We start from the raw sequence: 20469 nt of genomic DNA on the forward strand, positions 1-20469 counted from the left end.
TTATCTTTGACCTCTACCTTCATGCTTTTTTTTATCCATGTCCAGAAGTTGATGTACTTTTATAATAGCTTGATTTTCACAGTCAACAAACATCCTTAAAAAGAAAAAGCAATATTATTTATTAAAAAGTAGCTCTGAATTGAAAGGCAGTCTGTAAGTAATTTTCAGTTTTGGCTTTCTAATTATGTGACCTGAGCAAGTTTAATAATGGGCAGTATTTCTCCACATGGCAGTGATTGGCTGCAATTAATCTGCAGTTATTGTCTTTAGAAATTTTTTTCTAGTCTTTCCCACTCACTATTCTTTCACCTTGTCTACTTCATCATTTTATGTTCCTTGCTGTAGGTGTTTGAGCTTTTAACTCCTACTTCAGATTCCACCTTTTAAATCCCAAATCTGCTCCTGTGGTTCTTGTTTAAGGCTTTATCATGAACTACAGTCATGGCTTTTTTATTTTATTTTATTTTTTTATTGATTTTTAGAGAGAGAGGAAGGTAGAGGGAGAGAGAGAAATATCGATGTGAGAGAAGAAGATTGGTCTATTTGCCCCCCAATCTGGGATCTAGCCTGCATCTGGGCATATGCCCTGACCAGGGATGGAACTGATAACATTTTGGTGTACAGGATGATGCTCCAACCAACTGAGCCTCACTGGCCAGGGCCAGTCATGGCTACTTAACATGCATTCAGTCTTCACTTTCTAACCTGTCTCTGACATTCAGAGTCATATTTTTAAACATACTTCTTTTCATATCATTGTTTATATTTTTGAAAACCCTAAATAATCCACACATTGCTTGAAGGATAGTATAAACTACTTTAGCATAGTGTTCAGAAGCCATTATTTGGATGGTTTTCTGTCCATTTTCTGTCCTGTCTCCCACTATCTTTTGCTTGCCTGGTCAAGACCCCATAGCCATTGCTCTAATATGAGTTCCTTGGGATGTGTCTTACTCATTTGAACTTCTAAACCAAAACACTATAGACTGAGTAGTTTATAAACAACAGAAATTTATTTATCACAGCTGTGGAAGTCCAAGATAATGGTGCCAGCATAGTCATGCGAGGATCTTCAGGGTTGCAGATTTCTCAGTGAATTTTCACATGATGTAAGGGGTTAGGGATATCATTCTGTTGTTTCTTATAAAGGCACTAATTGAATTCATTAGGATTCCACCTCATGGCTTGAGCACCTTCCAAAGGTCCTACCTTCTAATACCATCACCTTTGGGAGTTAGAATTTCAACATATGATTTTTTTCAAGAGTCTGGTGACCTATCTAAACCATTTTGAAGGATATATTCCATTTGCAGTAAACTATAGTTAATTTTCATATCAGCTTTCAATACATTTGCCTCTTTAATCATTTGTTATAGTAAAATGCTACTAATTGTGCCTTTTATCATGGGAATTTTATGACTAAGAGTTTTCTTCAAGGTTAAGAAAGAATCTAATTCATGTTCTTCTTTACTCCCCTTCCTTCACATTTAGCTGTTGACAGTGTCTTGAAGAGGATGACAATAATTGGTGTAATTTTATCCTTCCGCTCATTGGCACAAGAAGCACTTAGAGATGTAAGAAACCATTATAAGTACATATCCTGTATTCATATAATCCTTTTTAATTTTCCAGAAATTAAAAGTTACTCTTTAAATTTATAGTAGGCAATAATATAATTCAAGTTTCAGTTCTTGTATTCATCTAAAATAAAGTATGTAGAAATTAAAGATACTTAAACTTTTTTTGTTTTGGTATTGAAATTCAAGGGGTATAACTTGCCTGGATATTGAGGTACTTTTCAACTTTTCACTAAAGCATTTTCCATTTGCCTGTATTCAGTTTGGCATTGAATACATGCATTTCATTTCTGTGTATCTTAGTACTGAAAATTACATGACAATAGAGAAAGAAAATGATTTCTATGAAAACTAGAAGTAATTGAATGGTAATATTTCATAAATCTAGAGATCGTCTTTTAAAAATAATGCTGTGTTCTTTTTTGTTGTCCTGTGTAGGTCTTGTCCTACCACATTCCTTTTCTTGTAAGTTCAATTGAAGATTTCAAGGACCACATTCCAAGGGAAACTGATATGAAGGTAATAAAATTTTTATTTGGATTTTATAGTTTCTAAAATGAAATATATTTCAGTTACATATGAAATAGAATTTAGTAAATCTACAATTGTATAGTAAAGTTTCTATTTTAGAGTGATTAATTAGCATGCTTGCCTTTGAAAATGCATCTTTGAAAGCTAAGCACCAAAATAATAAGCAGGCATTTTGAAAGTTAATCTTTCTTGATCATCTGTACTAATGTAAAAATGGATCAATATTGATCTTTTTTCCTTTAAACTGATAACTGTTTATACACAGTCATGAGCTAAATAAGGAAGACGAGATAATAAGAGTTGTTTTGTTTTAAATAAAGTAAAGAAAAATCCAGTCAGTTTTTTAAATTGATGTTAAAAAAATCTTAGAATATTAATTGTAGGCTATGTAAATTTTAATTTTTAAAATATCTTGTTCTTAATAAATATAAGATGTGAGGTTGGTAGCCTTAAGTGAATTTCACAATTTTTATTTTGAAAGTGTATTGGTCATGAAGTCCAACCACTGATTTATTAGGATGACACATCTATTGTATTAGGTCTAGTAATAATTAATGTCGTTTTCTAATACTTTTTTAAATCGAATTTATTTAAACAATACAACAAAATTTAATCAACAATATAGTTGCCGTTGTTTTCTACTACTTGTGCCCAGCGCTCAGGAAGCATTTTAATCCATCTGTTGTAAAATTCTTGTGATTTTGATGCAAAAAATTCGGTCAATGCATTTTTGAGGCATTCATTATTAAATTTTTTTCTAAGAAGAAAGTTTTGCAAAGAACGAAACAAATGGTAATCGGAAGGGGCAATATCAGGAGAATATTCAGGTTGAGGGAGAACTTCCCATTCCAACTGGCACAGTTTTTCAGCAGTGATTCTTTTTTTCTTCTTCTTTTTTTTTCTTTTTTTTTTTTTATTAAATAAATCTTTATTGTTCAAATTATTACAAATGTGATCCTCTTCCCCCCCTCAATTGCTCCCCTTCACCAGGTTCCCACCCCACCCTCTGTCCTTTTCCCATCCCCCATTGTCCTCATCCATAGGTGCACAGTTTTTGTTCAGTCTCATCCCGCACCCCCACTCCCCTTTTCCCTGAGAATCGTCAGTCCACTCCCCTTCCATACCTCTGATTCTATTATATTCAACAGTTAATATTGTTCATCAGATTTTTAAATTCCCTTGGTTTTTAGATTCACTTGTTGATAGCTACATATTTGTTGATCATATTTTTATCTTTATCTTCTTCTTCTTCCTAAATAACCTCCTTCAGCAATTCATATAATTCTGGTTTGGTGGTGATGAACTCTTTTAGCTTTTTTTTATTTGTGAAGCTCTTTATCTGTCCTTTGATTCTGAGTGATAGCTTTGCTGGTTAGATTATTTTTGGCTGTAGGTTCTTGTTATTCATCACCTTGAATATTTCTTGCCATTCCCGTCTGGCCTGCATGGTTTCTGTTGAGAAATCAGCTGACAATCTTATGGGTGCTCCTTTATAGGTCACTACCTGCTTTCTCTTGCTGCTTTTAATATTCTCTCTTTGTCTTTTGCTCTTGGAATTTTAATTATGATATGTCTTGGTGTGGTCCTCCTTGGATTCCTTTTGTTTGGGGTTCTGCGGGCTTCCTGGACTTGTAAGTCTATTTCTTTCCCCAGGTGGGGGAAGTTTTCTGTCACTATTTCTTCTAGTACTCTTTCGGTATCTTGCTCTCTCTCTTCTGGAATCCCCATAATTCTGATGTTGGTTCGCTTGAAATTGTCCCAGAGGTTTCTTACACTATCTTCAACTTTCTGGATTCTCTTATCTTCTCCCTTCTGCAGAGGAGTGTCCTCTGACTCTTTGTGTTCTAAATCTTTGTCTTGATTCTTGCGATCTTCCAGTCTGTTTTTAGGACTTTGTATAATATTTTTTATTTCAGACAATGTTTTCTTCATTTCTTGTTGATCCCTTATTATTTCTAGTTGCTCCCTTTTCATATCCTCATAGGTCTCATTTATTTTATCGGCCTTTTTTAGGATATTGTTGAATAACCTTATAACTGTAGTTTTGAACTCAATGTCCAATCTTTTCTTTTCCTCCATCTCCTTCCTTTGTGTCCTTCTTCTTGTCTGCATTTTAGTTGTTTTCCTGATTTGATGGAATAGCTTTGTGTGCTAGGTGTTCTGGTAGAGCCCAGTAGCACAGCCTTCCCAGTTACCTGCAGTGGACAGTCTTGGTGTAGCCCTTTGTGGGCTGTGTGTGCAGTCTTGTTGTTAAGCCTTGCTTATTGTTGGTATCACTGGGAAGCGTTGATCTCCAAGCCAATTGGCTGTGAGGATCAGCAGTGTCTCAGTTAGGAGGGTTTCCGTACTCTGCTTGAATAGGGCGGGGTCTCGGGGTGGCGCAGACAATCTTTGGTTTGCTGTCAGTCTCGCCTTAGAAAAGTCCTGTTCGTGGAGAGTTTTGGAAGATTGGTTGCAGGCGTGCGCGCACCTCTTTGGTAAAGGCGCAGACAACCTTTGTATTCCTGCAAGTCCCTCCTTAGAGAAAGCCAGCCTCTGGGAGAGCTTCTGTGCTCAGCCACAGGTAGGGCGGAGTCTCTAGTTGGTGCAGACAAACTTTGTTTTCCCTTCGGCTCCTCCCCAAGTCCCGCAGTCATGGCCCCTGGCTTCACACACCTCCAAGAGATCTCTGCCCACTGCCTGACAGTCTGGCCTCTCCCTGTCTGGGGCCGTTTATCAGAGCAATAGGGTGATTCTGTTTTCCTCTCGGACAAGAAAGCCAGCCGCGTTAGCTGTTCGCCCTCTCCGCGCCAGGAGTAAGCCAGTAGCGAACTCAGCCCGGCCCGCCCTCTCTGTGTGCAGGGAGTAAGCCAGCAGCAATCTCGGTCCGGCCCTTCCTCTCCGCACTGGGATTAAGCCAGCGCCTTTTCGCGCACACAGTTCTCGGCACCTTCACAGTTCCTGAGGTTCAGTGTGTCTTCTCTCTCCTTCCCAAATGGCAGAGCCTCCTCTCAGCCAGCCGTCTGGCGCTTCAGGGCAATGCCTCCCCTGTTTTTCAGTTCTAAATTCAAATTTGTTGTGGTAGGCTGCATTCGGGTGTCTATCCTATGCCGCCATCTTGGTTTCTCCTGAGCAGTGATTCTTGCAGTATGCGGTCGTGTGTTATCGTGGTGAAGAATTACGCCCTTCCGATTAATCAGCGCGGGTTCTTTTTCTCTTAAAGCTTGGGCTAACCTTTCCAATTGGGCACTATACACTGCACTTGTAATGGTTTGGTTAGATGGTAAAAGTTCATAATGAAGAATTCCTTTAAAATTCCACCAAACACACAGCATCACTTTTTTCGCATGCAAGTCAGGTTTTGGCGTGGGCTGCGGAGCCTCATTTTTGTCCAACCATTGAGGCTGCCTTTTCAAATTAATATACAGCACCCATTCTTCATCTCCGGTAACAATTTGCTCTAAAAACGGCAAACGGTTTCGACGAGAGAGGAGCGAACTGCAAATTGTGACTCTTTGATTACGGTTGTTGTCGGTCAACTCATGAGGAACCCATTTTCCAAACTTTTGGACTTTGCCAAGTGCACGCAATTGATTGGAAATTGTTTTTTGTGAACAATTTAAAGTTGTCGCAAGCTCTTGTTGGGTAATTTGAGGATTTTGCACCAAAAGAACTTGAAGAGCTTCTTGATCAAAATTGGACACACGGCCTCGACCACTCTTGTCATCTAACGAAAAATTTCCCTCGCGAAATTTCTCAAACCAACGCTGGCATTTTCTGGCGCTAACTGCATCTTGACCAAGAGCACTACAGATGTTTTTTGCAGCCTCACTTGCTTTTCTTCCTAATTGGAACTCGTAAAGCATGCAGTGCCGAATATGCTCTTCATCCGCCATCTTCTTAGCCCTAGTTTGGCAACAAAAACCAAACCAAACACAAACTTTTTCAAGCAAAACTTGTTAATTGTACTTCACACGTTTTGTAGATACCACGTGTTTGAAGGTTATGTCAATACAAGTCAACGCCAAGCAAGATTTTAAACGAATGTTTAAAAACGACATTAATTATTACTAGACCCGATAATAAGTAACATGTCAGCTCATACTTGTGCCTTTTAAGCTTGTATGTTTCTTAGAATGGTTGTTTTCAGTTGCACATATTTTGAAAAACACAGATTTAAAAAGGTTCTCTAAACTCTAGTATGACACGAGTCTTTTCTCAAATTTAAATCTTATCTAGCATTTGCTCCTTCTTTTTCCCACTCTATTTTTAAAAATATATATATTTTATTGATTTTTTTATATAGAGGAAGGGAGAAGGATAGAGAGTTAGAAACATCGATGAGAAAGAAACATCGACCAGCTGCCTCCTGCACACCCCCCACCAGGGATGTGCCTTCAACCAAGGCACATGCCCTTGACCAGAATTGAACCTGGGACCTTTCAGTCCTCAGTCTGATGCTCTATCTACTGAGCCAAACCTGTTTCAGCTCCCACTCTATTCTTAACTCTACCCCTCTCTTTCACATGCACTTCCTATGAGATAACCAGATCTGTGTGCATTTTCACATCTACCTGCCTTGTGTTTTTTTAAAAATATATTTTCTATTGATTTCAGAAAGGAAGGGAGAGGGAGAGAGAAATATCAATGATGAGAGACAATCATTGATCAGCTTCCTGCACGCCCCACACTGGGGATCAAGCCTGCAACCCAGGCATGTGCCCAGACCAGGAATCAAACCTTAGTTCATAGATCAATGCCCAACCACTAAACCACACTGTTGAGCCAAAATTATTTTTTTAAGTGGAAACATTGTAGAAAAATGTTAAGAAAATATTAAAGACAAATTAGTCCTTGAGAAGACCCTGGTGTGCAGGTCCTGAGAATACTAATTAGTATTCTGTGTAACCATCCAATTCTCTTAGCTCCTGATATAATTGTGCTTAAATTTAAGCAAACTTTTAATATGTGTCCTGACCGGGAATCAAACCGTGACCTCCTGATTCATAGGTTGCTACTCAACAACTGAGCTGCTGCAGCTGGACACTATTTCATTTTTTGTTGCCAAATAATATTCCATTGCCTGACTGTATACAATAGTTTATTTATCCATTCATTTAAATTGATTAGCATTTGGATTGTTTTCACTTTTAGGCTGTTATAAACAATGCTACTAACAAGATTCATGTACAAGTGTTTGTATGGACATATGTTTTCATTTCTCTTGGGTATTATTTCAGGAGTGGAATTGCTGTGTCATATGGAAACTGTTTTTTTTATTTTTTTATTTTTTATTTTATATCCTTTTGGAAAACTGCCAACTTGGTTTTAAAGTGGCTGAATCATTTTGCATTTCCACTAGCAGTATGTGGTGGTTTCACTTTCTCTATATTCTCGTCAGTACTTGTTACTATCTGTCTTCTTAATTACAGTAAGAAGTACTGACTGTTTATATACTTTCGAGAAATGTCTATTCAGATACTTTTGCTCATTTTTCAAATTGGTTGTTTGTCTTTAATTTTGAGGTGTAAGTGTTCTTTATACATTCTGGATACAAGTTCATTAATAGATTACATGATTTGCAAATCTTTTCTGTGGGTTTATTTCATTTTCTTCATAGAGTCCTCTGAAGAACAAAAGTTTTTAAATCCAGTTTATCTATTTTTTTTTCTATTATTGCTTCTATCTAAAAAATCATTGCCTAACCCAAAGTCATAAAGATTTATGCCTATGTTTTCTTCTAAGAATTTTATAGTTAATTCTGAGTTAATTTTTGTGGGTAGAGTGAATAATGGATCACAACCTGTGTGTTTATGTAGAACTTAATCCATGGAAATTTCTATGTATTTTAAGATAAAGTTTTACTTCATACCTTATACTTCTTTTTTGTAATATCAAAGGTAACCAATTATGTAGGTAGTTTTTAATAGGTGTGGAACAGCCAGAATATCTTAAGTATTTGGAGTCCATATATGATACCAAAAAAATTACTTTAGTCATTAGAGATTCCTTGATCAGATTTTAAATCAGTATTCTCTAATGCTGTTATAGTAAGTAATTTATCACATTATAGATATGATATAATTTTTCACTCAATAAATGTGAATATAAACATAAGTTCAATACTTTTGATTCACTTTTGTTCATTTATTCATCTCTTTTGGCTTGACATTTTACATCCATGCTTCTAAGAAAAATAATAGCTTAAGAATGATTCTGTTGGAATTTGCCACAGAAAGTATATGAGTTTTGTTTGGCTAATAGTAGGAAGTTATAACCAGCAGCAACATACCACAAAGTACTAAATCATCTACTCAATTTAGCTTAGTTTTGCTATACCTCCTGCTTCAAGCAAGTTTTCAAGATTCTCTCATGTTCTTGTAGGCAGACTCTAATTTAAACAAAATATCTTTTCTTACTGAAGTGAGATTTCTCAGAAATTTGTTAGAATATTTCTTACTCTGTAATTCTTATATCTTTTTCAGGTAGCAATGAATGTATATGAGTTATCATCAGCTGCTGGATTGCCTTGTGAGATTGATCCTGCCCTTGTTGTAGCTCTTTCTTCACAAAAATCAGGTAAAATGCATTAGTAAATATGTACCCTGTTTCCCTGAAAATAAGACAGTGTCTTATATTAATTTTTTCTCCCAAAGTTGTGCTAGGTCTTATTTTCAGGGGATGTCTTATCTTTTCATGCGCTAGGTCTTATTTTCGGAGAATGTCTTATTTTTGAGGAAACACGGTAGTAGTCTTAGTTAAAATTACCAGAGCAACACAGATATAAATGTGATACTTAATCTGTTTATTCAAATGCCTACTTTATGTCAAGCTTTCTCTCTCTCTCTCTCTCTCTCTCTCTCTCTCTCTCTCTCTCTCTCTCTCTGTTACAGAAAGACAAAGATTTTGGAACTTAAGTTATAGCATAGTCATCATACAGATTAGATTATGTAAGTCATAAAACTGGATTAGATTACTAAATCTATTTAGTGTTGTAGATGCAGTCTGAGCCCTGGGAGTTCAGAGAAAAGAGGAGGAACTACTGGGGGGAAAACCCCACAAAAACGGGGAAGGAAGAACCAGTAAAGGATAAGAAAAACCAGGAAACAGTAACTTCCAGGAAAGTGGAAAAGGAATGGTCAGCTGTGTAGAATTAATGGGTGATGCAGTGTCAATGGAATTTCTAGGGCAAAGCGCTGATTAGCAAGGGCTTAAGAGAGAATAAGAGAAAAGGATTTAGAGATAAACTCTCAAAGAGTTTTACTTTAAAGAAGAGCAAAGAAATAAAATTATAGTAGCTGGAGGCCGAAGTAAAACCAAGGGAAAGTTTTTTTGAGGTGGGAAAATAAATGTTTATGTCCATATTTATTTGTATGCTAATGGAGATGATACCTAGAAAAAGGGTGTCCTTTTAAAAATAGGACTAGCGCTACTAACCATAAAGATTCTGTGTATTATTATGTAATATTAAACATTTAAAAGATTTTGAGGCCAGCCCTGTGAAATGTAGTACCCAGAATGCTCTAGATATTTCTAGATTTGTCTACAAAGTGGATAACATTTCATTTGTTTCTGGTACTAAAATGCCCTTCCTTAGTCCTTTGCCTGTATGACTGAATTCATCAGTTATTTTTTTTATTTACTACTGCTTTATGTTTGTAATTCATGCAGTATGTTAATTATAGTCACATGGATAGTTACTACTATTACTTAATTTGCCACAGCTGTATTTTTTATAACCAAATTTTAAAAACATATTCTGGCTCTTAGTTATATGTGGTGGTGAATAGTAGGATGACTAGAAGTTACCAGGTACAAGATAATCCACAATTTTGGTTCACAGTAGAGTAAATATTTTTGAAAGGGTTATATCTTAAAAGCTAGTTATTTTCATGTATGACTGGTTCCTTCTGTCTTCTAAGATGGAGAGGTTGGAAATCCAGTTCATTTTGCACATTTATACCTTTTAAATAGTGCATTTCAAATTACATTCATATCTTTTAGATAAAAAAAAATTTGAGGATTTTGTAAGATGATAAATTTTCTAAACTGTAGTAAATAGAATTTTCTTGTAAATAATTTTATCAGTTTTCTTTTTAAAAAAAATATATTTTATTGATTTTGTACAGAGAGGAAGGGAGAGAGATAGAGAGTTAGAAACATCCATGAGAGAGAGTCATCGATCAGCTGCCTCTTGCACACCCCCTACTGGGGATGTGCCCGCAACCGAGGTACATGCCCTTGACCGGAATCGAACCCGGGTCCCTTCAGTCCCCAAGCCAATGCTCTATCCATTGAGCCAAACCGGTCTCGGCTTATCATCAGTTTTCAATAAGGAAATTTCGGGTTTCAATTATCCTAATTATATTTTTGCCCTGTAACCTTATAATTTAAAAATATTAGCAGTCTTTGAAATATGCCTGGGGAATTGATAATAGCCAGTAGTAACATATATTGTTTATATTCATTCTGTATTTCTTGTAACAAAACTGGGATCAGTTCTGTAGAGGCAAAGTAAAATACCTTATATAAAATTTTAAATTTGCCTTTTCTGATTTAGATGATCAACTCTTTAATCTAGAAGAAACACCTTGGTTTTATTTTTAATTTTTCTCCCTTAGAAAACATAAGTCCAGAAGAAGAATATAAAATTGCCTGTCTCCTCATGGTCTTTGTGGCAGTTTCTTTGCCAACACTGGCCAGTAATGTGATGTCTCAGTATAGCCCTGCTATAGAAGGTAATTGTGGTCTAAAATTATTTTGTCAATGGAAAAGTTAAGAGTTTTGATATGTCAGACACTTTTAAAGTAATATTTTTTACAATAAAATGTGGGTTAAGTTCTGCCACTTACTAGCTGTGTAACCTGAATAGTCGGTATTTCTTTTTCTAAATCCCAATTTTCTGATATAGGAAATGTGTTTATGTGAGTTTATGGGTGCTTGAATGTATGTGTGGCAGGGATGGATGGTGAAGGGAGTATCTAACTCTTAGGATTATTTTAAGGATTGGATAAGAAAATGTTTGTAAAGCAGCTAAGCATTTCTTTTTTTAAGTGACTAAGACATTATAAAACTGATTTCTTTTAAGGGTTTAGTTGTTTGTTTAATACAGACATAATCATTTGTTGCTCACTTGCTGTGTTATTTTTAAAAGTACTAGTCTTCATGAAAGTGAAAGGAGAGCAAGACAGATTATGCCTCAGCCTTGTTTTTAATCATGCCACTATTTATGTAGATTGTGAAGTCATTCAAGATCTGCGCTCTGTCTTATTTGATATTTGGTGGGTCACACAGAAACCACAAACCTATTTGCACTTTCTCAGGGCATTGCAACAACATTCATTGCTTGGCCAAAGCCATCAACCAGATTGCTGCAGCTTTGTTTACAATTCACAAAGGAAGCATTGAAGATCGTCTTAAAGAATTCCTGGCGGTATGTATTATCAGTAGCAAAACTTAGGACATTTTATAAAGAAAATTTAAAATAACTATGAGATATAAGAGAGTAAATTCTCTTAATTAACTAATTTGGGGGGAAGGTAGGAAGAACAGGTAGGGCAGAGCATTAAATCAAGGAGTAGTTGGTTTTGCATTTTTCCCCCTTGACATAGAAGTCTCCCAGTTTTTGAACTCTGCAGGATGACCTTTTTTCAAAGCTGATGTTTGTAGTACCTTAGAATTTTGTCTAGAGTTTAAAAAGGGAAAAACAAAACAAAGGAAAATTGAGGCAAAGAAAGATGTTCTGTGTAAAAGGATATATTTTTCTTATATTTATTTATTTGGAGAAAGACTGTTAATGGTGACAAACTATTTCCAAAAGAGACTCGTTGTGCTAACTCTGGCCTGATGAAGTACAGCTCTAGTTTCTATGATATTATAGTTCTCTTTCCTTTATCATTGTAGCTTTTCCATATTTACTTAAGGAAAGATGAATCATGGTATAATGAACACTAGAATAATGCTTCTTTTCAACTTATAAGTCATGTTAGCTTCTTAGAAAAGTTTATTTTTAAAACATTTAAAGCAATTATAGTACTAACTTGAGAAAATAATGTCTGTTTAAAAAAAAAACTATTGAAATTGAAATTTTATTTTCATTTCTTGTATTTCTTTTATTTGAAACTTAATGTCCTAATGTCCCATTAATTCAAACTTGGTATGAAATTTTCTTATTGGGAACTAATATGGTTAATACAAATATAAGAAAGATAAAAAAATATTTCTTTTCCTGAAAAATATCAGTTTTAAAGACCAATAAGAAATTGAATTACGTTCATTTTTGTATCTGCTTACGCCTTAACTAGGGTCCCGGTGCATGAAAATTTGTGCACTCGGGGGAGGAGGGGTCCTTCAGCCAGGCCTGCACTCTCTTACAGTCTCAGACCCCTCAGGGATGTCCACCTGCCAGCTTAGGCCCACTCCCCGGCTTATGGCTGAGCGGACCTCCCCTTGTAGGAGCACACTGACCACCAGAGGGCAGCTCCTGCATTGATCATCTGCTCCCTGGTGGTTAGTGCATGTCATAGTGACAGGTTGTTCCAGGTTGTTCTGCCATTAGGGTAAATTTGCATATTGCCCTTTTATTATATTTAATAGTTCTAAATTATTGCTTGAATGTAAAGATCTACGTTTATCTTGTCATTTAGTTGCTCATTATATAAGCAACTGAGTGACTGAAATTTGTTGTAAGTTCAAACATACTGAAAATAGCAAGTAACTGGTGAGCATTTTATTTTAAAAAAACTTATTTAAATGTGTGTGAACTTTTAAGCTTGCGTCCTCCAGTCTACTGAAAATTGGCCAGGAGACTGACAAAACAACAACAAGAAATAGAGAATCTGTTTATTTACTGCTAGATATGGTAAGTCTCATTTTAATTTTTAGTGATAATAAAGAAGTTCCAGTCATTCTTGATAGTCTTTTCTTGACTTTTAGTGATTAAATAACAGTAAGAGCTGAGGTGCTTTTTTGATTCCTGGTGCTCACTCCACACAAATCACATACTTTCTAAAATTGCTAAAAAGAATGACAATCACCTGTATTTCACAATATGATAATCATATCAGAAAACAACAAAATAAAAGATTAGCATTACCTATAAGGTATTCTTTGTAGTTTTTTAACTTGTTAGGTCTTATATTTTCCTAGTGTAGTAGTTTTAACTCTTCTAGTTTTTTGTAGTCTGACTCCATTCTGCCCATTTAATATAATTTTTTATAATACTCAATAATACTTCCATGAACCAGCTGGGCCTGTTTCTACCATGAACAAGCTCTTTTCTCACTGAGAATAATTTCCTTCACTGGCAGAGGTCTGTGTCTGTCTTAGTGATTCAGCATGCCTCAGAGCTCAAATCTTTTTATGGATAGACTTTCCTGATTACTCTGATCTATGTTAATCTTTCTGCTCTTTTGAATTTCTCTAGAATTTACAGCTTTTCACCACTTAATTATAGTTGATTTGATGTTTAATTGCTTTGTAGCCTTGTCTTGGTCTCTAGTTAGACCTCAAAATATTGCCATTTTATTTTTTTTATTTTTTTTAAATATATTTTATTGATTTTGTACAGAGAGGAAGGGAAAGAGATAGAGAATTAGAAACATCAATGAGAGAGAGTCATCGATCAGCTGCCTCTTGCACACTCCCTCCTGGGGATATGCCCGCAACCAAAGTACATGCCCTTGACCGGGATCGAACCCAGGACCCTTCAGTCCCCAAGCCGACGCTCTATCCATTGAGCCAAACCGGTCTTGGCAAAATATGGCCATTTTAAATGTTGGGATTCTCTTTTATGTCTAACATTAGAGACCTGGTAAACAAAATTCGTGCACAGGTAGGATCTCTAGGCCTGGCCAGTGATCAGGGCCGATCAGGATCTTTCAGCTGTCGGCTGGGGCCTTCCTGCATTCTGCACCACCCCCTGGTCATAGCGCATGTCATAGCAATCAATCGAATTCCTGGCCTCCCGGTGGAACTCCTGAGGGGACACCTTGCATTTTAGCCTTTTATATATATGCTTGTAGCCCTGCGCATGAATCTGTGTGCCAGTAGCTCTCTACGAGGCCTGGCCACTGCGCCCGCTGCCCAGAGGCTCTCCACGGCCGGGTGCGGAACGCTTGCCTTGTTGCTGTGGCGACTAAGCAAGTATTCCACCAGGCCACCCAAGCTGCCCGCTCTCAGGGGCCATCTCCCCCCATGACTGGGGGACACAGCGGAGCTGAGAGGACTGGTCACCACCATCTTGTGGCTATGGGTGCCACCATCTTTGTGATGGAGTGATGGTTAATTTGCATATTACCCTTTTATTAGATAGTATAGAGATATTGCTGAAGGCTATGAATGTGCATAGTATGTTCCCATTGGTTAACTGATTTCTGAGAGCATTCACTGTGGCACATTTACCTTTCAGTTTTTATTTTATTTTTTGTTATTGTTTACTACTTACAGCATTTTCTTTCTTTCTTTTTTTTTTTTATTAAGGTATTATATGTGTACATATCTTACCCCCCCCCCCCCCCTACTCCCATATATGCTCTCCCTCCCCAGGGTTTTTTGTCCATTGGTTTTGCTTATATGCATGCATACAAGTCCTTCGGTTTACCTTTCAGTTTTTAAAGTAAAGGGAAAATAAGTTGTGTCTATTTCTAGTGAGAACAATGTAACAATGTAAAATTATGGTTATTAGTTGTCAGTAAATGTTCACTTAATAAATAATTAGAATTCTAATGCATTTTGGAATTTTTCAGATTGTGCAGGAATCCCCATTCCTGACAATGGATCTTTTGGAATCTTGTTTTCCTTATGTCTTGCTGAGAAATGCATACCATGCTGTCTACAAACAAAGTGTTACATCTTCTGCATAAAATACCTGCTATTGAAGACAAGCACGCATTTTTGTTGCCTGGGTTTTACCTGTAAACTGTGGAGCTATTTTACCTTCAGGCCTGAAAAACAGTTTTGTGGATTATAAATTTTTTTCATATGGTTGTATTTTCTGATCATTGGTTTCTTAATATAGTTGTACTATAATATACTTGGTTGATTTAGGTTGCACATTCACTGAATTCACAGAAATTCCTATAATTTTAGAGTATCATTTGTTTGAAAACTATGCATTATCTCTATGTTTTTGATATTTGATAATGAAAAAAACCTTTGCTTGTTTATTTCAGAAAAAGAATTGTATTTAGTGATTATTTTAGATAGTGATATAGCATTCATCTGTGTGTAAATTATTTCATATAGGGAAGAGTTCTGATCTGTACCTATGGTTCTTATTGAAAACAAAACTGGATGTGCATTTCTGTGATGTTATGAATACATTTCTACTTTATTTTGAAACATTTGCCAAACTAAATACTATTACACTGTATAACATTAAAAATGTTTAAGGACTGCTTAGCATTAGAAGCAGATTATGTCCTGGAATTCTAAAATAGCAACACATGTTGTTGCTTGTATAAAGCCTAGTGATAATTTTTAGACTAACTTCCATGGTGCCCTATTGGCATTAACACTACCATTGTACCCTGCTGTATAATAAATAATCTTAAACACTATCAACTGTTGATACAAATGTTAGCCCCTAACCACTTTTTATATGTTTTAAATTTTTGAAAATCAAGTGTACCTGCCATAACATAAAATAAACACTAGACTGTATCACATTTTTAATGACTTCTTTAATTTGGGATGCTTAGCAATTTATTCAATAATATGAAAGTATTAGTTTAAAAATAAGCTTAGTTTAGTTTAGAAATGTCTAAATATAGCATTTGACACTAGGTCAGCTATTAAATGTTTAAATGTTTTGAAAAACATTCCACTGGAAAAATATTAAAATTAGAAAATAAAATTACATAACTTTTTTAAAAATTCAGAACTAAAAGGAAACTTGTGTGACATCAGTTTGCTAATTGTATCTGTGACCTGATAGATGGACAGAGTTACTTGAAAGGATGTGGGAGGGGAGAAGGAATGATCATGGACTAGTGAAAATGTTGAGAACTACATTGGTAATGAATGGGAAAGACATCAAGGGCCTGTTGCTTGGTGGTTGATATGGATGGCAAAGCTGCCCATTTCGTTTAAAAGCTAACCAGATGTTTTGCTCTTTGGTATTGTAAAGACTGTGTTTCTGGTATCAGAGCTTCTGTTGTTCACAGTTTGTTATGTATACACTGGCACCTTGTGTTAAGATAAAGAAAGTTGCTGTGTCCTCAGTTATCTTTTTCTTTGTTCAGATACATAGAATGAAATGAAATTGAGATGCCACAAGGTTATAATGCTATTAGGGGCCTGGTGCATGAAATTTGTGCACTTGCGGCGGGGAGTCCCTCAGGCCAGATTGCGAGAGGGCACAGGCCAGGCTGAGGGACCCCATTAGTGCATGATTGGGGTTGGGGAGGGACATGGGAGGTTGGTCAGCCGGGGAGGGACTGCAGGAGGGCTCCAGGGCATGTCTGGCCCATCTTGCTCAGTCCTGATAGGCCAGACCTCAGCAGCAAGCTAACCTACCAGTCTGAACGTCTGCCCCCTGGTGGTCAGTGCTCATCATAGCAAGTGGTTGAATGGCTTTAGCATATTAACATATTACACTTTGATTGGTTGAATGGCCAACCTGATACTTAGCATATTAGGCTTTTATTATATAGGATTTTGTATGTGATTTCTCTAGTCTATATTTAAAGCAGGGAATAGTTGTTGCTATCTATTAAAATTTCTCAGTAGTTCTGTGAGGATTTTTTTTAAAAGGGAAGAAATATGTAAATGAAGTAGTTTTAGACTTGAAATAGCCTGATCACACAGTGAACAGTTGAAACTAGATTAAATGTTGTTTGTTTGAAATATCAGGATCCTAGAGTGGTAATTTGTCAATAATGATCCTGCAAAATAAAGTAGGCATTTGATATGTGCACTTTGGTTGGGGTAATGTGTGGAAAGGCATATGGATATAAATGAGACATTATTTATCACTGTTCAGGCCAAGAAACTGTTCACTCTTAGTCATGTGAAGTTTGTCTAGTCCCAGTTTTTTTCTCAAATACCAAACTGACCGACTGCCTGGCTGGTGTATTGTTTATTCTTTACAGTTAGTCATTCTACTTTAAAAAAAAAGGGAGGGGGTGCAAAAGAACCCTAGCCAGTCTGGCTCAGTGTATAGTGTTGGCCCATGGACTGAAGGGCCTTGGGTTCGATTACAGTCAAGTTACCAAACATAACTTGGTTGCAGGCTTGATCCCTGGCCCCAGTTCAGGAGGCAACCAATCAATGTGTGCCTCTCTCACATTGGTATTTTCCTCTCTCTCTTTCTCTCTCTGTCTCTTTTCCTTCCACTCTCTCTAAAAATCAATGGAAAAGCATCCTCAGGTGAGGATTAATAACAAAAACAAAAAGGCAAAAGTAACTTGAAAAATTGAAGTTAAATTGATAACTACTATTTTAAATAATTTAACTTTTCTTATTTTCTTCTAAACTTACACTAGAACATACTGTTTCTGTTGCTTTTTCTACTATAATGTGATCATACCACGTAGTTTGGGTGTAATCTGCTTGTTTCACTCAATAGTGGAGAAGGTCTTTGATATGTTTTTTTATATACCAGAGCTATTTTAAAATTTTCATTTGGATGGACATTTAGGCCATTTCTTATTTTTCATTATTACAAATATCTTGTATTTCTAGCTTGATGAACTTGTCCTATTATCTTTTTAGTGTAATTTCTCAAAAATTTAGATTACTTAGGGGAAGGATGTATACATTTTAAACTTTGATACATATTATATTTCCCTCTAATAAGATTACTCCTGCAATTGTTTGTTTTAATTCCTCCATTGTTGCAATGCATCCTTGCCTCTTCAAAAAGTGAAGCATAAATCTTTTAAAAATTGGTATAGCTTTGCTTATTGTGAGGTAGAATATCCTTTTATAGATTTGTTTTGTAGGTTTATTTTTATATATTAAATACATGCACGCACGCGCGCACACACACACACACACACACACACATATATATATATAAGTTTTTTTTGTTTTTATTTCTTTAATGAAACTACTCATTTCATTCTTTTTTATTATTTTCAATTGGGATGTTTTAAAGATTTTCTTTTAAAATACCAAACACTTATTTCATATATAAAATAATTTAGTACATGTAGTTAGGATTGAAATCAACCCCATATAATCTTGAGTATAGTGATCGGACTTTTAAAATATACTAATAATATAACTGTTACAAGAACTTTGATAATTGAATTTTAGTGGACCTTTAGGGGTATAAGACATTTATTTCCAAATCTAAGTTAAGAACAGCATTGATATCAAACGATATATATCTGTGAAAGAATGAAAGGTGTTCAATTTAAATATATGTACTTCAGAGTAGATTGAAATTACACCAAGATTCTAATTCCTTTATTCTAAATGTATACTGTTAAATAAATAGGTATCTTATAAATGACAGAGCTGATTTAGGAAGATACTGTTGTGTATTTAGATACCATATGTAGTAGACTATATCAATTTTAGCCTCATTTCTAAGAGATGTTATTTGGAAAACTTTATGTTCTCTAATAAAACAACTAAGGCAAAAAGTTGTAAGATTTTTCTTGCCTTTTGTATTAATAACCTGGTATACATAATTTTCAAAAAAGGAAAAGACCCCCCCCCCCACACACACAAATCAATTTTTCCTCCTAAAGTGGTGTAATTAATACTGAACTTTGTCTTTCAATTAAATTCTAAAATTAATTTGTGAAAGCTCTTTATATTTTAATGTTAACCTAACACTAAGTTATCATTCCTGCTATTCTACACTTCATTTTATAGAAAATTTTCCCATTTTACAAAATGCTATGGAATCTAGGTAAAGTGGTGTTTTTGTTATTAAACATACAGAGGAAATAGAAATCTATATCATAGATTTTAAATGTAATTAAGATAGTTCCCTGAGAAGAAATTGCTGCCCTATCTGTCATTTATTTTATCTTTATTTGCTGTAATCCTTACTTTGATCTCTGGTCACAGAGTACTGGGTCAATCAATTTGGAGCATATGTCTGTACTGTGAGGAAAAAAGATGTAAAAAATCTTATCCTGCCTTCCAGGAGCTTAGAGTGAACTTTGTGCTGTTTATATTTTAGTCAGCTGATTATTGTGTTGTGATAATGCAGTTTCTAACCCAAAAAGGATGAAACGTTTTTCAAAGTTCATTGCCATAGGCCTGGGGTTCTGGTATTTATTCAGGAGAAAAGACTGCTGGGTCCTTAGAGGTAAGAGAGGGTGAGTCCAGAAAAAAAGTCAGAGCCTGCCTTTCCAGGTTATACCGGACACGTGCTGTGATGGTAGTTGTGAGAATCTGATGTAATCGAGCCAGTATCAGCTGGATGGGATACATTTAGTTTAAGCTAGCAGTATATTTGTATTTCCCCAGCAAGTAAAGCAGTGCCTCAGAATTCAAAGGAGAGAGCTTCCTTTCTTTTCCTTTAGGCTCTTATTTATTTCTTCCCCCCTCCCTTTCTTTTGTCCAACTTACCTCCTAACTAGCGGCCTGATGCACAAAACTTAGGCAAGGGGCTCAGTTCCTGCAGCCCGGCTTCATCTGAAAGGTGGTTTTTGGCTGGCTGGTCTAACGAGAACACTACGCTTTTATTATTACAGATTTTTCCTGCCTTCTACTTTCCAGAGGTAGGCACAGGGCTTGGCACAGGTGCTTCCCAGGACTTCCCAACCTGGAGCCTCCTGTTGGTCATTTGTACTTTCCTAATCACTTTCTACCACTCGTCTGTTCAGTCTTTAGCAAATATTTTAAGATGCCTGGATATAATGGTGATCAAAGTAGAGAAGTTCCCCTTTTATAGTAGAGTTTGCATTGTATCATGTAAGAAATATTTGCATTCTAAAAGCACATTCACACTTAAACTGATCGAAATAATTCAACATATAAAGCATGTGCAGGGGCTGACCAGCAGACCCTGAGCAACGGATGAATGGACTAGTTGGCTACAGCCTTTGCTGTGAGGGAGAGGACTAAGGGGCTGCCTGGCTAACGGAACCGTTAGCCTCGATTGCCTGCCTTGTTAGGCTTTTATTGTAACAGCAGTTAGGAAATTTTTCACTCCCATATTATACCTAAAATGTTTGGAGGAGAATATTCCATCATTAATCATAAATCAGGATGCCATACTAATTAGGTATGACCATAACCTATGTAATTACATGGTCGTTGATTACAAATTTTGGATGCCAGAAAGCACACTGAAGTAGGCATTCAACTGTTAGACCTTACAAAGGCTGAAGCTGAAGAGCAGATAAAGTACAACTTTCCAGGCTAACACTGAACTTCAGTTCATTCCTAAATCTTGCCTTTGGCCAAAATGCCCAAG

General features: G+C 36.0%; 1 protein-coding gene across 5 annotated transcripts in view; it reads left to right on the plus strand.

Moving 5' to 3' along the window:
* Nucleotides 1–15749, plus strand: part of NCKAP1 (NCK associated protein 1) — a 98804-nt gene extending 83055 nt beyond the window's left edge. For 4 of the 5 annotated variants that reach the window (XM_036420679.2, XM_036420680.2, XM_045575669.1 and 1 more), the window contains 7 exons: nt 1492–1574; nt 2016–2096; nt 8573–8666; nt 10709–10825; nt 11411–11520; nt 12859–12948; nt 14834–15749. In XM_036420679.2, coding sequence (XP_036276572.1) covers nt 1492–1574; nt 2016–2096; nt 8573–8666; nt 10709–10825; nt 11411–11520; nt 12859–12948; nt 14834–14950 — 692 coding nt within the window. In that variant the 3' untranslated portion in view covers nt 14951–15749. The remainder of the gene's footprint in view (nt 1–1491; nt 1575–2015; nt 2097–8572; nt 8667–10708; nt 10826–11410; nt 11521–12858; nt 12949–14833) is intronic. The other variant, XM_045575670.1, reaches the window with a different exon arrangement.
* Nucleotides 15750–20469: the final 4720 nt, after the last annotated feature.

This window comes from Pipistrellus kuhlii, unplaced genomic scaffold, assembly GCF_014108245.1.
Source record: "Pipistrellus kuhlii isolate mPipKuh1 unplaced genomic scaffold, mPipKuh1.p scaffold_m20_p_7, whole genome shotgun sequence".
Lineage (NCBI taxonomy): Eukaryota > Metazoa > Chordata > Mammalia > Chiroptera > Vespertilionidae > Pipistrellus > Pipistrellus kuhlii.